Raw genomic sequence first — 15,349 nt, 5'->3', positions numbered from 1 at the left:
TTTTCAATCTTATTCCCAATGTCTCCGGGGACCTGAAGCTCATCAGATTCATAGTCCTCATCGAAAGACATGTGGTTGATGGCATGTAAAAGAAAACTAGATTAGCATACAGTAAAGGTGTACTGTGTACTATATTCTGCACTGCTTATACTTTTGTTTTGGTGAATAATGAGCACTTAAGTCGTGGTTAAGTTACTTATTTTCTAATAATGTAAAAAAGAATGTTTTGCCGATCTACAAGCACACAACGTGTCGCATTGTTTTCAAAGACTTTTCATACACGTCCCAAAATAGGGATGCCAGGGTTATATGGTGTCTGGCAATTTCATTTATAATGTATTATGAAAACTGTTACATTTAAAAGACAAACAATCATTGCATTCAAGTTCATTGATTAACTGTTATCCTATAGTTTCAATGTACAGATTATCATTTTGATAGTATATTGTTTAGACTGATGCTAGGTTCTTGGTTTACCTGTGATCGTAGTTTCCTGAGGCACTACACTGTCTCTCTGCATTTGATGTATGTGTTTACCTTGCTTATTGTAAGAAGCTCTGAATAAGAGCGTCTGCTAAAATACCTAAATTGTAAATTCAAAGCTTGCAAATGAGTCTATGCGTGGAGAAGTATACTGTAGCTGTGTTATGTCTTGTATGCATGTGCGTTAGTACTGTATGATGTTGTTGTTGTTATGTATGTATGAGCACGCTTGCAGAAATATGTACTGCATGTGTGTGTATGCATTTTACCCCTCATGTAGCTGTTCATTAGCAGTCTCCTCCGCAACCAGTATCTCATACTCCTCTGAGGCGTATTTATCCCAGTCTGACGGCTCTGGACCCTCACTGTCAATGTCCTAAAACACAACACTCACCATTAACAACCCTAGTTGTTGACCGGGCCCTGGATCCCGCAGGGGGTCTATACTTTGTCCCCTCCTTTTTTCCCTCTACACCATGGTAGATCTACAAGCTTGAAACGCAATGCGTTGTGAGTTTGTAGATCATTATAGGGTTGCTAGGGTTCATGTGGTTAATATTTACAAGTTGAATACAAACACAAAAAAAAAAAAGGGCTTTAGCAGCAGATGTGGATTTCTTTCCAGAATCCCATTGCTAACATGTATTGACAAACACAAGAAGTATCACAAGCTAGTTATCTGCAGGTTATCATGCGTTATTTTACTGCCCTGATATGTAGTGCACACAGTACAGGACCGGTCAATATTGTGTTGGATTGGATGACACTGTAATGAATAGTGTATTAACTCTGATCTTTTGCACAGCAAAGGGGTCTCTCTGCTCATGATCCAGGTATTTCTCCAGGTTGAAGAAGGAGTCGAAGAAGATGTGAGCCATCCGACAGCGCTTTAGATCACTAAGGGTGATCTTACCTGCAGAAATAACATATGCAAAGTCAAACAGAGGAACAATAGTGCTAGAGAGACAGAAGGACGGACAGACAACCCACCAGACAGCCTGCCAGCCTGCCAGCCTGCCAGCCTGCCAGCCTGCCAGACAGACAGACAGACAGACAGACAGACAGACAGACAGACAGACAGACAGACAGACAGACACACACACACACACACACACACACACACACACACACACACACACACACACACACACACACACACACACACACAGAAGGCGAGGTTGAACCACATTCTTTACCTTCTGGTCCAACATCAGCATAAGCTAAAGGGCCGGTCACACCACGCACTATAATAACTCCAACTATAACGATAATTTTGTGAGTGTCCACATTGAATGATAACGTTGTGTAAACAGTGCCACCAAACTGGCGCAGTGCTGCGTCAGAGCGCACACACAGAGACAGAGAGCGACAGTGAGAGAGAGATCTCCACCTCTGTGGTGCTGAAAGACACATGCAATAGGATATAAGGATTATCTGACTGATTATTAATTATAAGGAGGCCAGATAATTAGTTGTAGGCTATACCTGAGGAAATGCCAGCTAGCCTACCGGCAGTGGTGTAAAGTAACTAAGTATATTTACTCAAGTATTGTACTTGAATTTTGAGGTACTTTTACTTTACTGGTGTATTTTCAATTTTCAATTTGACTTCTACTCCACTATATCTCAGAGGCAAATATTGTACTTTTACTCCACTACAATTATTTGAAAACTTTAGTTACTAGTAGTTACTTTACTTACCTCTTCGTCCCGGTTGGGGCATACAGTAAGGCCGCAATCATACATTGCCACTGAATCCACTGAGTCTCGTGCTTTGGCCTGCGCTTCGTCCCAGGAAAGGCCCATCTCCTTCAGCTCCATCATCACTGTCCTTCGCCAGGTGTTCTTTGGTCTGCCTCTCTTTCTCTTCCCAACTGAGGTCCATCTCAAGGCAACTTTGGTTACTTTGCAGATATAAATATTATTACATTATAAAACATGCATTAAGTACTTTAGCCCTATTTCATACCTAGGCTATTTGAAAATAGTCGATCTACAAGCTCTACAAGCTCACGTTGTGAGCTTGTAGAGCTTGGTGAGCTTGTAGATCTGCTATTTTCAAACATTTTAGTACTTTTACTTTTGGTACATTTTGATACCAATACTTTTGGTAAATTTTGAATTCCGGACTTTTACTTGTGAGTACTTCTACATTGCAGTATTGATACTTTTACTTAAGTAAAACATTTGAGTACTTTTTCCACCACTGCCAACCGGCTAGCATTAGCTATTCATAATCGTCTCCTCAACTCCATTCATAATACAACTCACTGAATGTGATTCCGAACTAATCTCCATGAAATGAATGTATAGAGTGGGGATCAAGCACGCATGATTGTGACGGATTGTGGCAGAAGCTTTCTACTCTCTCGACAGCCTGATCATTGATGACTAAGGGCTGAAGGGCAGAAGGCCTTGGTTTTGGTCCAAAACCAAGGCCTTCTGCAAAAACAAACATTATCAACTTTAAAAAAAAAAAAACATTATCAACTTAACCCTAAAGATCTCCAAAACTCTCTTTTTTGAAAAAGATCTTTAGGGTTAAGTTGATAATTACACCAGAGGAGAATTCTGCTCAGTAATCGGTTTCATCGTGACAGGAGATCAGACCTGGCTGTTGCTATGGTGGTGTCATCCGTAAATGTACAGTATGCAATACAGGAGTTGACAGAATGTAACCCTGGGGAGAAGCAGTGCTAATGTGAACTGACTTTGATCATTTGTTGTTGATTGACTACTTTGTCATGCTAAAATCAATAAACACACAGGCAAAGTGCGTGAGTAGCACTGGCCTCTAGGTGCTGTAGGATGAAGTGAATGCAAAGGGTTACAGCAACCTCTATAGACCTATTTTCCCTGTTTCCAAATTGAAACGGTTCAAGCATCACACTGGATCGATAATTTGATACAATTCTCAAATACCTTCATAATAACAATTATGTTATTGTAAAACATAAGTCAATGCCACAAGTCTATAATCGTTTAGACAGCTGATATTTGTCTTTTTAGGTAATGATAGGCATAAACAGAGAGACAGACAGACAGTGAGAGAGAATGAAAGAAAGATAGATAAGAGAGTTGGTCAGGTGGAGAGTGACAGTCAGAGATGAGTTTGAATCTGACCTGGGGCCTCTGGTTTGACCAGGTCGAGCATCTGGCAGAGCAGGTCCTGGAAGGGCAGGGGTTTGATGCCCATACCCTCCATCCTCTCACACTGCTCTTCATAGAAATACTCCAACTCAAACATGGACAATACCCCGTCTCCATCCACATCCATACAGCGGAACCAGTACTCTATACTGGAGACAGGTACAAGATAGTCAGACACATACAGTATACTGTATAAAGCACATGTCTATCTCTCTCTCTCTCTCTCTCTCTCTCTCACTCACACACACACACACACACACACACACACACACACACACACACACACACACACACACACACACACACACACACACACACACACACACACACACACAATTCAATTCAATTCAATTCAAAGGGCTTTATTGGCATGAGAAAACATACGTTTACATTGCCAAAGCAGAAAGCACAATACAACAATACAGCAATACAATCAAAACAAAAAATATGTACATTTGAAAGTCAGAATCTTCAATAGATCAATTTCTATGTACCAAGATCACTGGGTGCAGGTATAGTGCCGGAATATACACAATGATTAGTCTTTAGGGTGGTTGCGTTCCGTTTGATATCCTTTTCCTATCACAGCAACTCACGAATCTTGCTGCTGTGTTTGCACATTGTTGTACTTCGCCCAGCAGATATGGGAGTTTTTTGTCATTGGTCATGTTTTCAAAATCTCCGTGTGTGGTTGTAATCTGTGGGAAGTATGTGTCTCTGATGTCTCGGTACAATGGACAGACGGTTAGGAAGTGTAGCTCGGTTTCCACTTCATTTTGTGTGCAGTGGGTGCATAGTCTGTCTTCTCTCGGGATACTGGTCTGCCTGTGACGACCTTTCTCGATCGCAAGACTGTGCTCACTGAGTCTGTACCTAGTTAAGATTTTTCTTTGTTTTGGATCAGTCACGGTGCTCAGGTATTCTGCCACTGCGTATTCTCTGTTTAGGGCCAGATAGCATTCTAGTTTACTCTGCTTTTGTGTTGCTTCTTTCCAGTGTGTCAGGTAGTTTTCCTTTTGCTGTTTTATAATTTGGTTTAGTCCAATGGGTTTTCTATCTCGTGGCTCTGTTTGTGTTTGTGCCCGGACACACACACACACACACACACACACACACACACACACACACACACACACACACACACACACACACACACACACACACACACACACACACCCACACACACACACACACACCCCCCCACACACACACACACACACACACACACACACACACACACACACACACACACACACACACACACACACACACACACACACACACACACACACACACACAGGACACTGTAGGACAACAGGACACTGTTGTCCTTGACAACCATACTTGGTGAACTAATACTTAGTTGACTGGGGTCGGCTCTGTACTTGGAGATCAGCTAATTTCAGCAATATTCCCCCAGAATATGGATGCTAGGGTTTGTGTGTGTGTGTGTGTGTGTGTGTGTGTGTGTGTGTGTGTGTGTGTGTGTGTGTGTGTGTGTGTGTGTGTGTGTGTGTGTGTGTGTGTGTGTGTGTGTGTGTGTGTGTGTGTGTGTGTGTGTGTGTGTGTGTGTGTGTGTGTGTGTGTTTGTTTGTTTGATTGATTGATTGATGTAGTTTATTTAGTAAGACATGAGAATAGTACATGACAGTACATAACAGTACATGGAAGTACAAATTCACAATACAAGGTCTACTAAACTGGAACTCTCATTAAGCACTAAGCTTGTTTAAGATGAGAACCCCATGCACACAAATCATGATGAAATATAAGAGGCAGACAGATATACACACTACTATACAGAATGTCATACAATCAGCTTTCAGGTTATACTGGTATGAAGAGAGAAAAATATATATATATATATACAAAAGAGGAAAATGAGGGAGGGGGGGTAGGGGGGGTAGGTTAAGACTAAGACAGGGGCCACTTTCGAATTGCAGCCTCCTGAAGGTGTATCTTTAGGGCAGTTTTGAAAGTGAGTAGGGTTTTACTCCTTTACTCCTTTTGGTAGGGCATTCCACATTTTTGATGAATAGCATGAGAACGAGTTCATTCCATTAGTTGAGCCAAATCTGGGTTGAACATGATTTGTGGAGCTGCCTCTGGTGTTATGATCATGGACTTCATTAACATTTTGGAAGTATTTTGACAAATACAGGGGGATCCCAATGTTGTGGTGTATCTTGAAGACCAGGCCCATAGCAAGTTGCTGTACTCTGTCCTCAACCCTAAGCCATCCAATCCTAGCAAAATGAGCAGGGGTTAGATGGGTTTTGTGATTGAGGCCAAGAAGTAGCCTTACAAGTTTGTTTTGGGATGTTTGGAGCCTTGTTTTTAAGGCCTTGGAGGTGTTGTGATACCATGAAGTGCATGCATAATCATAATGACCTTGAATGAGGGCCCCTGCAAGAATCTTCAGAGTATTCTTACTGACTAGACGATCAATCCTCCACAAATAGCGTGTTGTTTGGTTGACATTTTTGATCACTTTTTCTGCGTTTTTGTTACCAGAGAGGTTTGCCTCCAAGATGGAGCCCAGGTAGGTAATTTCATCCTTTCTTTTGATGACATCATCACCCACTTTGATTGTGAAACTCTCTGCCTTGCTAAGGTTAGGACTGGACCCAAAGAGGATGGATTCAGTTTTACCCAGGTGTAATGAAAGTTTGTTGTCAGAGAGCCAGATGCAGATCTTGTTGAGTTCGGAGCTGAGAGTTTTCTCAACCTGCAGCCTGTCCCTGTCTGAGACTAGCAGGGCCGAGTCATCTGCGAACAGGAACAGTTTGCAGTCGCAGGCTGATGACATGTCATTCACATATATCAGGAACAGTAAAGGTCCTAGTATACTTCCTTGTGGGACACCACAAGTCACAGGGAGGGGGGGGGACTGGGTGCCGTTTACTTCCACCACTTGCTCCCTCCCTTCCAGGTAGGATCTCATCCAGTTCACTGACGTATCATCAAAACCTATTGCTTTGAGCTTATTGATCATAATTGGGTGATTAACGGTGTCAAAGGCCTTCTGGAGGTCCAGCATGACCATGCCGCAATATTTGCCCTTGTCGACATCTTGTTTGATAGAGTCGTTCAAATAGAGAAGGCATGTGTCAGTGGAGTGGTTTGTTCTGAAACCAGATTGGAATTTGTAGATTAGATTTTTTTCGGCAAGATACTTATCGACCTGTTCATAGACTATTTTTTCCATGACTTTCGAGATGGAGCTAAGAATAGAAATAGGGCGGTAGTTGCCAGGGTCTAATTTGTTTCCTTTTTTGTACAGAGGGGTCACCCTTGCTTTTTTGAAATCGTTAGGGACCCGTCCCTGTATGATGGAGAGGTTTATTATGTGGGTAATGATTGGAGCAATGGAGGCGGCTGAGTCTTTTAGAAATTTGGCGGGGATATTGTCGAGGCCTGTGGCTTTGTGTTGATGAAGAGCACTCAATTTTTTAAACACCTCTTCTGTTTTCACAGGGGAGAGTTGTGTGTGTGTGTGTGTGTGTGTGTGTGTGTGTGTGTGTGTGTGTGTGTGTGTGTGTGTGTGTGTGTGTGTGTGTGTGTGTGTGTGTGTGTGTGTGTGTGTGTGTGTGTGTGTGTTTGCTTACTGTGTGACGGCCCCTTAGAACATTCTCTCGATAATTCTGTTTGAGGATGCTGTCACAGATGGGAAATGAGAAGAATGTGACTTTAAACCCACACACAATACAATCACATGCTTTTTTAGGCAACTGAATACACAAAGGCACGGTGATTGTGACCAGATGTTGGTGTTATATGCACTGTGATTTGAATGTTTGCAAGAGTGACAAATGATTTAATGCTAGCACAAACATGGCATATACCGTATGAAGCAATTGACTGCTGGGTCTTTATTGGCTCTTTGCTTTCATTACAAGTGGCAAATCACTAATCACTATGCGCATGTATTTTTATACTCCAATTGGGCAACAATTGTATCTACATAAATCCCTCGCAATCCCAAAGATGTTTTTTTCCTAGTTTAAAACACTTTGTTGCTAAGACATAAATCAGGCTTTTATGTGTAGCTCAACATCTCACTAGGGTCAATTAAATTGATTAGTTCAATTAACTGTTGCAGCCCTAGATCTTACCATGGTCATTGTATCTGGCCAGATCCTTGGGGTCTATGTAGAGGTCGTGGTCAGTGTCCAGCTCCCAGAACTTGCAGTAGATGATGTAGAAGTGCTCGTAGGAGAAGTAGTCAGTGATCTGGTTGATGTCATCCTCCTCCTCCAGCAGGGCCAGCGTCTGCAGGAAGTTGCTTCTCCGCAGCTCCATCATGGTGATTCGTCCCGTCCAGGAGCGGTTCACCACGTGGATCACCTTGGATGACAAAGCAAAAAAACAAACATCAATTCATAAATCGTTGCTGTCGGGCAGAAGAAACCTTGTGTCTCCCATATTTCAACTTTTTAATGGTTTTGTTTCGAAATACTTTTTGAAACATTTTGAAAATATATTTTATTTTATTATGTATATTGAAAACTTTAGAATAATGTAAAAATGTATTCTTCTCCTGTGGGTGTGCCTCGCACAAAATATTTTCAAACGTGGATCCACGGGCAACACATTTCAATTTATTTGGGGGTCCTTGACAATTGACATGAACACTGTCCTACAGTAGTGGTGAGGTGAGGTCAGTTGGGCCCGGCTGAATAGAGACACACGGGGACTACAAATTTCACGCCCACTTTTGAGACAGCGCCGCTACTCGAGGTCCGTTAGAACGATGAACTGCAGCTGCCAATGCATTCCCTATGAGAGGATATGAGAATTAGCCTACTTTTAAAATTATCCTGCATTAACTGAAGACGATATTGATTTAAATAAAAATATGTTTCCAAATGTATGGAGTGTCTTTGTCAACATATCTTCTTGTTTTCTTAATAGTTGATGTGTTTCACATTTAATTTGCCACTTTAACGAGTTACCCATAATGCTAACACAGCAGAGGGTAGACAGCAGACGGGCATTTCAGTGACATCACTGTCTTTACGAGTGCCGAGCGCCGACCAGTGGCGTTCCCACTGTAGAGGCAGGAGAGGCGGTCGCCTGCCCAACTAAGACCTCACCCCTCCTTAAAAAATAAATAACCCGAAAATGTGTCATTGCGTGCTTAATGTCCTCAAAGTCACGCATCCAACAAGCTTTGAACTGAGCAGATTGGACCTTCTGTTCCAGAGATAATGACCAAAACCTATTGAAAACGGCCACTTTCGCCAGTTTTCTGGGTATTGAAAACCTCAAGGGATGCGTCCGTGACGTATATACCATGCGATCACTTAAACTCTAGATCTCCGATGCTAGCGATTTTGACATACTGATGGAGTATATTATAGTATATTGTGGGTAGTATATCGAGATGAAAGATATGGGACATTAAAAAGGACAAATTAAACAAATGGGACAGATTATTAGAACACAAAAAAAAATCGCTACAGCCTCAGTAGTTAACCAGTGAAATGACGGTATTTTACAATGCCTCTCATAGAGATTGCATTGAGAGCTGCAGTTCATCGTTCTAACGGACCCCGAGTGTCAAAAGTGGGCGTGGATTTGTAGGCCTTCCGCTTCCGGCCGTGTGTCTCATGAGACAGAAGGCCGTGCTTAGACCCGGACGGGGCGGGGTTTCGCTTGTAGTCTTCTTGAGTGACACAGAACCAAGCCTCCAAGTTCAAGTAAGCACATGCAGCAGCAGCTACGTCATCCATAACCGGATGTTGATAGTGGCTCTGAGCACAGAGAGAGAGAGAAGGAGGAAAAGAACAGCTGAAAAGGAACAACAAAGCCTCGACGAGCGACGACGATCCGTACAAACAACAGATGTTCAAGTGAAAACACACGGATATCATCGGTGACATCGTTACAGTCGAGAAGATTTATTTGCCAAAAAACTCATTCTAAAAGGTAGGAAACCGTTTCACGGACGTAAAGCGGTATAAGTTCGTGGTGTTGTTATTCTCCTCGCCACTAGCCTGTTAACGTTAGCCTTGTTAGCTGAGAAGCTAACTGGACCGTAGCTCCTCCTGTGACCCATTGGCCGTTTTGTATAAACATCACCAGAACTAACTGGACACACGTGTCTAAATTCCAAGGAAAGCTCAGAAACTGTGGTCAATAAACTGTCCTTAAGGAAGGAGTAGTTTTGTTGGCATTGTGACTTATTATTGACATTGTTGAGCACTGTTAAAAAACCTCAGCTGCCATCTTTTGTCGAAAGATTCTCATGACAAGACCATGTATGAGTAACTTGCAGTGGTGGGGAAAAGCACTCGCATGTTTTACTTAAGTAAAAGTATCAATATTGCGATGTAGAAATACTCTGTTACCAAGCTAAAGTCCAGAATTAAATTATTAGAAAGTACTCATTAGGCAGAATGTCCCATTTCACAAGTTTTCAAATGTATAAGATGTATAAAAATCTTAAGAAAATAGCAGATCTACAAGCGACGCATTGTAAGCTTGTAGATCGGCTATTTTCAAATGGCCTCACTTCAACCGAGGGTTGAAGTGAGGGTTTTGTAATAATAATCAAAATCTACAAAGTAACTTAAGTTTTCAGGTGATTCGTAGTGGAGTAAAAGTATAATATTTGCCTCTGAGACGTAGTGGGGTAGAAGTAAATGTACTCAAATTTGGAAATAGTCCAGTAAAGTAAAAAATACCTCAAAATGTTACTTAAGTACAGTACTTGAGTACATGCACTTAGTTACTTAACACCACTGGTAACTTGATTGTTAGATTCGGTGGAACATTGGAGTGGTTGTTACTTGTTACTATACTATTCATGGAATGTATTTGATCAATTTCCCCGAATGTTATTAAGTTAGTCTGTGCTTTATCCTCCTTTTCCCTGCCTCAGATAATTACGTGCCAAAGGAGCCATTGAACAATGGGGCGCATCTTCCTGGACCATATTGGTGGAACACGTCTTTTCTCATGTGCCAACTGTGACACTATCCTTACCAACCGGTCGGAGCTCATCTCCACACGCTTCACTGGAGCCACAGGAAGAGCCTTTCTTTTCAATAAGGTATGTATGGCATTCACCAACAAGCCATCAGTGGTGGAAAAAGTACTCAAATGTTTTACTTGAGTAAAAGTATCAATACTGCAATGTACAAATACTCTTGTTACAAGTAAACGTCCGGAATAAAAAATTGACTCCAGTAAAAGTACCAAAGTATAAGTATCAAAATGTACTTAAAGTACCAGAAGTAGAAAGTACGATTATGCAGACTGTCCCGTTTCACAAGTTTTCAAATAAATATATAAAAATCTTTTGAAAATAGACAATCTACAAGCTCACAATGCGACACATTGTGAGCTTGTAGATCGGCTATTTTCAAATGGCCGAAATGTAATGGGCTGTAGTGGTTAATGTATGACTTGTAATATTTGGGCGTCTGTGGCTCAGGATGTAGAGGGGGTCGTCCAATGATCCGTGGGTCGGCGGTTCGAATACCGGCTCCTCCTGTCCACATGTCGAAGTGTCCTTGGGCAAGACACCGAACCCTACGTTGCCGCCAATGAGTTGGTCGGCGTTAGCTTGCCACCATTGGTGTGTGACTGTGGGAAGTGAGGACGCTGGCGTCGACTGTTCGGCGCTTCTCCTACCAATGTATGAATGAATGAACCATTGTGAAGCGCTTTGAGTACTTGGGTAGAAAAGTGCTATTGAAATGCAATTCATTATTATTAATAATAATAAAACTAAAGTAAGTAACTCAAGTTTTCAAATAATTGTAGTGGAATAAAAGTACAATATTTGCCTCTGAGATGTAGTGGAGTAAAAATATCTCAAAATTGTACTTAAGTACAGTACTTGAGTAAATTAGTACTTAGTTACTTTCCACCACTGCCAGCAAGCCATTGTCAATAGCATTTTTATTCTCATAATAACATCATTATTTACTGTTACCTTGTAAGTGTAGCAAGCAATCTTTGCTCTTTCATATGTGTTCTTGAACTTATAATATGTGTTCAATAGTGTTGCCAGCTCTCGTGAGAGAAATAAGCCAACCCACCTCCAAAAAACAGCCAAATCTTGCGAGAGAAATAAGCCAAATCTTACCTTGAAAAACAAGCCCAATAATAAGTTCATATGTTCCTAATAGAAAAAATGTTAGATGCGTATATCATTATAATTATGATGTAGGTCTATAATAATTTATTTTTATTAAATTAAAATAGTTTTGGTTATTTATTATAACATTACACACATACTTGATCCAGGGCTTATTAAGTAGAGACACCAGAACGATTCTCACTCCACCCCCTTACCCCTCACTCAATGTGATTCACACTCCTCCCCAAACCTATGGGTAATTGTAGTGTATATACATCAAAAACATGTTGGCTTGTTTAGATTTGCCAAAGAAGCCACCGCGTTTTTAAATCAAGCCTAACATTTTTTTCTTGCTGAAAAAAAAGGGGCAAAAGTCACTGTAAATAAGCTGACTCTTCCAGGCTTTATATTCTGAGACTAAGATAAAACTGGGAATTAAGTTATGATCAGTATCATTCAATGTCCAGTTTCTTAAAACTCTTTGTCACTACTTTTACTAGGTGGTGAATCTTCAGTACAGTGAGGTGCAGGATAGAGTGATGCTCACTGGCAGACACATGGTGAGAGATGTGAGCTGCAAGAACTGTAACAGCAAACTGGGCTGGATCTATGAATTTGCTACCGAGGACAGCCAGCGGTACAAGGAGGGACGTGTCATCCTGGAGAGGGCATTGGTCAGGGAGAGTGAGGGCTTCGAAGAACACGTGCCCTCAGACAACTCGTGAGACCGCCCTTAGTATACTCACTCCCATGCCCTCTTTCCCTCTTCCTTATCCCCTTGCGTCTTCGCTGCACACCACCATCTGCAGAGCTGGTGGTCATTGACGTCTCTGCTCTGCCAATTGGAGGATCGATTGGTTGGATCTATTCTTACTGTGTAGGCTTTGCCCCCTGTATACATCCTGATTTATCCCTCACAGGGAACCCCCCTGAAAAGCTGAGGACATAGATAAGGAGTCAAATTTCACTTGTTCAAATGTCTCTACACGCTCACACAGAATCTTCAACACGGCTGCACAAGGCATGCACCACGTTCTTCATATGCACTTCAATGCTTGCATGTTAGCAGACATTGTCAATTACATTTGAAATCGTATCACCATTGTTAGATAAATGGAGGAGGCATTAGTATGGGAAAAAGTGTTTTCATCAAGATTGCAGACATGAGAAAAGCAACTAGTCCACACTACACAACACAGCTCACAAAATACACCCAGATGACATACATATGGCTTTTTGGTGTGTTGTTTTGTCCTAGTGAGTATTTTCCATTGGCGAACATTGAATGCTATTATAATGCTGCCACTTCTGTTAGGCAGTTTTTTCTTGTGTGGTAGTGATAAGGAGCGTAAGTTTATTTAAGATTATTTCACTTTCACATGATGCCACTCAGAATGCACAGATTGTCAAATTCAAGTTGTATTTGGTCATCTTTGGGTTTTTCTTTTTCAGTTCTCATCTGCTTTTGATTGACATGACTTCTTTTTTTATGTTCACAGAATAGCTTTATTATAACATTTCTGTTTAAATACAGGCTTTGGAAGTATTATGCTCCCACATGCCACATTTGTTTTCTGTTCTATGGTTTCCCCATCCTTCTGCATGGATGCTATGCCTGACTGACTGTGTGTAGTAGTGTGCAGAGTGACATCTTTACTTGTCAGGATCATGTGTCGCTGGTCTTTCTGTGTAAGGGGGCGGGGGGGTGTGTATGTCTCAGCCTGATGTGGAGATGTGCCCATTCTCTAGCTGCCTGCTGGCTTGTGGCACATTAGCTTTTGGCCCTGTCCTGACTGTTCCTCAATGAATTCCATTCAATGGATGGATGAATGAAGACGGTCTGTCTCTATTATGAATAAATCATAATCCCCATTTTATTAAGTTTCCTGCAAATAAGTAAGTAATAAACCAAATTCAAAATCTCAAATGTCAACATTTCAGGAATGGAAACAACAGACTGTCATTTTGACATTCTACAATGATGTATGTATTTTAACAGTTTCTTTCGCTTTTATGTGGTTAATGACACATATTTTACATGAGCAGGAGAATGTGTGTTACACAGAAACAAAGTAAAACACTAGAGATGGATGGTTTGTGAAGTAGATAACATCCCGATGCCCAAGTCAGCGTGCAATAGATGGATGTGACAATATATTTTCATTTCGTTTTATTTTATTGATAGGCTGATTGTTATCATTGTATTACTCTACTCTATGTAGGAATATTTTATTGACTTATTTGGTTATCATATTATATGACATGTTTATTGCTGAGTATTAAAGTGAAAGGGTGGTTTATTTTGTTTCCTTTATGACTATTTCAGAATAAAGGTGTAGTCTTGCTGAATATAATCTTGGTGTAGTTTGTGTTTTGTTGTGAGTGACTGATATTGTCCTGTATTAGATTATGTCAGTGTCACAGTGTGCTATTCATTGTATTCAGTCTACATTCCCATATGAGGCACAACAGGATCTGTAAGGTTTGTGTTGCACTGCTTTGTTTGGGCTGAGGTTTTACACGATAATGTAGCAGGGATCTCCAACCTTGTTAAGAGTGGGGATAGAAAATACACACACAAAGATTTAGGTATTTGCCATTCTCTTGATTATAACGCTACAAACCTAAATTAAAACAATCTTACCAAATTATGCACTGCTGTAAACGAAACATCGGTTGTAGTTTGGGAGTTATGGTCTTGTAATTAATGCAGGTCTTGGATTCTAGCCCGACTTTGTCATTTGTCTGTCTACGTTAGCATCTGCCATGACTGAACATGAACAATGTATCATTCTTCGTTTGATTTGACTTGTGTTGACCAGAACAAGGGCACAGTCAACTAGTCAATCAAAAAAAGCTGTAGTTTTTATAGTATGCAAAAGATAAAGCGCCTCTTTAGAAAAGGTTCTGATGGTGTAATGTGTAACTAGTGCCACTAGGTGGCAGTAGAACGTCACCTTTAGGATTTCCCAAGAATGTGAAGGATGGGCGGTGATGGGAGGCATTATACCTAGTCCTTTGCCTGTCTGATGGTTACTCTCTTGAGATGGTATTTCTTTTCTGCTTCACTGCAGTCTGGAAATCCATGTCAGGGAGGATGCTATTTTCAGCACTAGACAGAATGACCGCAATGAATATCAATAGGATTTCAATAATATAGGTCAGCATGAATGACAGTCTTTTCTCCATCATTGAGAGGAAAAGCAAGTATTGCAGCTGTGACAGAAGAGATGGCTTTTGTAACAACTGCCATCTTACTTTGGCTCATTCAGTCTTTGCTGTAAATTACCCATCATGTTTGATAACTGCAGGAAAGTGGCTTATTAGACTGACTGAGAATTCCTAATCCACCAACTAATATTTCTGTGCCAGTCATATAGATATTAATAGCTCTGAAGTTGGAAGGATTTCTTTGTTGTTACTGTATGTCTGGCAATGTATGTGTCACCAATGTGGAATCAACAAGAGGTTTAGTGTGATACTCACTCTTGAAGATGCACCACACCAGTGTAGCTGACAACCTTGTTAAGCATAGTTGAAAAAGAAAGGGGGAAAAAAACAGTGTTGATTTCTCCATTTGTCTTTCATGGTCTCACAAGCTAAAACTGGTGTTGAGCATGAATG

General features: G+C 41.0%; 1 protein-coding gene and 1 pseudogene across 2 annotated transcripts; one reads left to right on the top strand and one right to left on the bottom strand.

Moving 5' to 3' along the window:
• Nucleotides 1-748: 748 nt before the first annotated feature.
• LOC308074737 (serine/threonine-protein phosphatase 2A regulatory subunit B'' subunit alpha-like) lies at nucleotides 749-9,694 on the bottom strand (annotated as a pseudogene). The gene is made up of 6 exons: nucleotides 9,641-9,694; nucleotides 7,749-7,980; nucleotides 7,242-7,290; nucleotides 3,607-3,782; nucleotides 1,278-1,396; nucleotides 749-859 (listed from the first exon to the last, which is right to left on the bottom strand). The product of its transcript is annotated as a serine/threonine-protein phosphatase 2A regulatory subunit B'' subunit alpha-like (transcript).
• Nucleotides 9,398-14,079, top strand: ypel5 (yippee-like 5). Its single transcript, XM_080414844.1, has 3 exons — nucleotides 9,398-9,564; nucleotides 10,520-10,690; nucleotides 12,226-14,079. Exons 2-3 carry the CDS (start codon nucleotides 10,550-10,552, stop codon nucleotides 12,448-12,450), a joined length of 366 nt encoding a protein of 121 aa, XP_080270970.1. The 5' UTR covers nucleotides 9,398-9,564; nucleotides 10,520-10,549; the 3' UTR covers nucleotides 12,451-14,079.
• The last annotated feature ends 1,270 nt before the right edge of the window (nucleotides 14,080-15,349 follow it).

The sequence above is a fragment of the Gymnoscopelus braueri genome, assembly GCF_963280865.1.
Source record: "Gymnoscopelus braueri genome assembly, chromosome: 19".
NCBI classification, from domain to species: domain Eukaryota; kingdom Metazoa; phylum Chordata; class Actinopteri; order Myctophiformes; family Myctophidae; genus Gymnoscopelus; species Gymnoscopelus braueri.
The sequence above is the reverse complement of the archived record's forward strand: the minus strand, read 5'-3'. Positions and strand labels throughout refer to the sequence as shown.

What these genes read in the sequence shown, in the direction of transcription:
- ypel5 (XM_080414844.1), top strand. Translation starts at nt 10,550, where the DNA reads ATGGGGCGCATCTTCCTGGACCATATTGGTGGAACACGTCTTTTCTCA. An exon ending in GAGCCTTTCTTTTCAATAAG is followed by an intron (nt 10,691 to 12,225) that starts GTATGTATGGCA and finishes TACTTTTACTAG; the next exon opens with GTGGTGAATCTTCAGTACAG.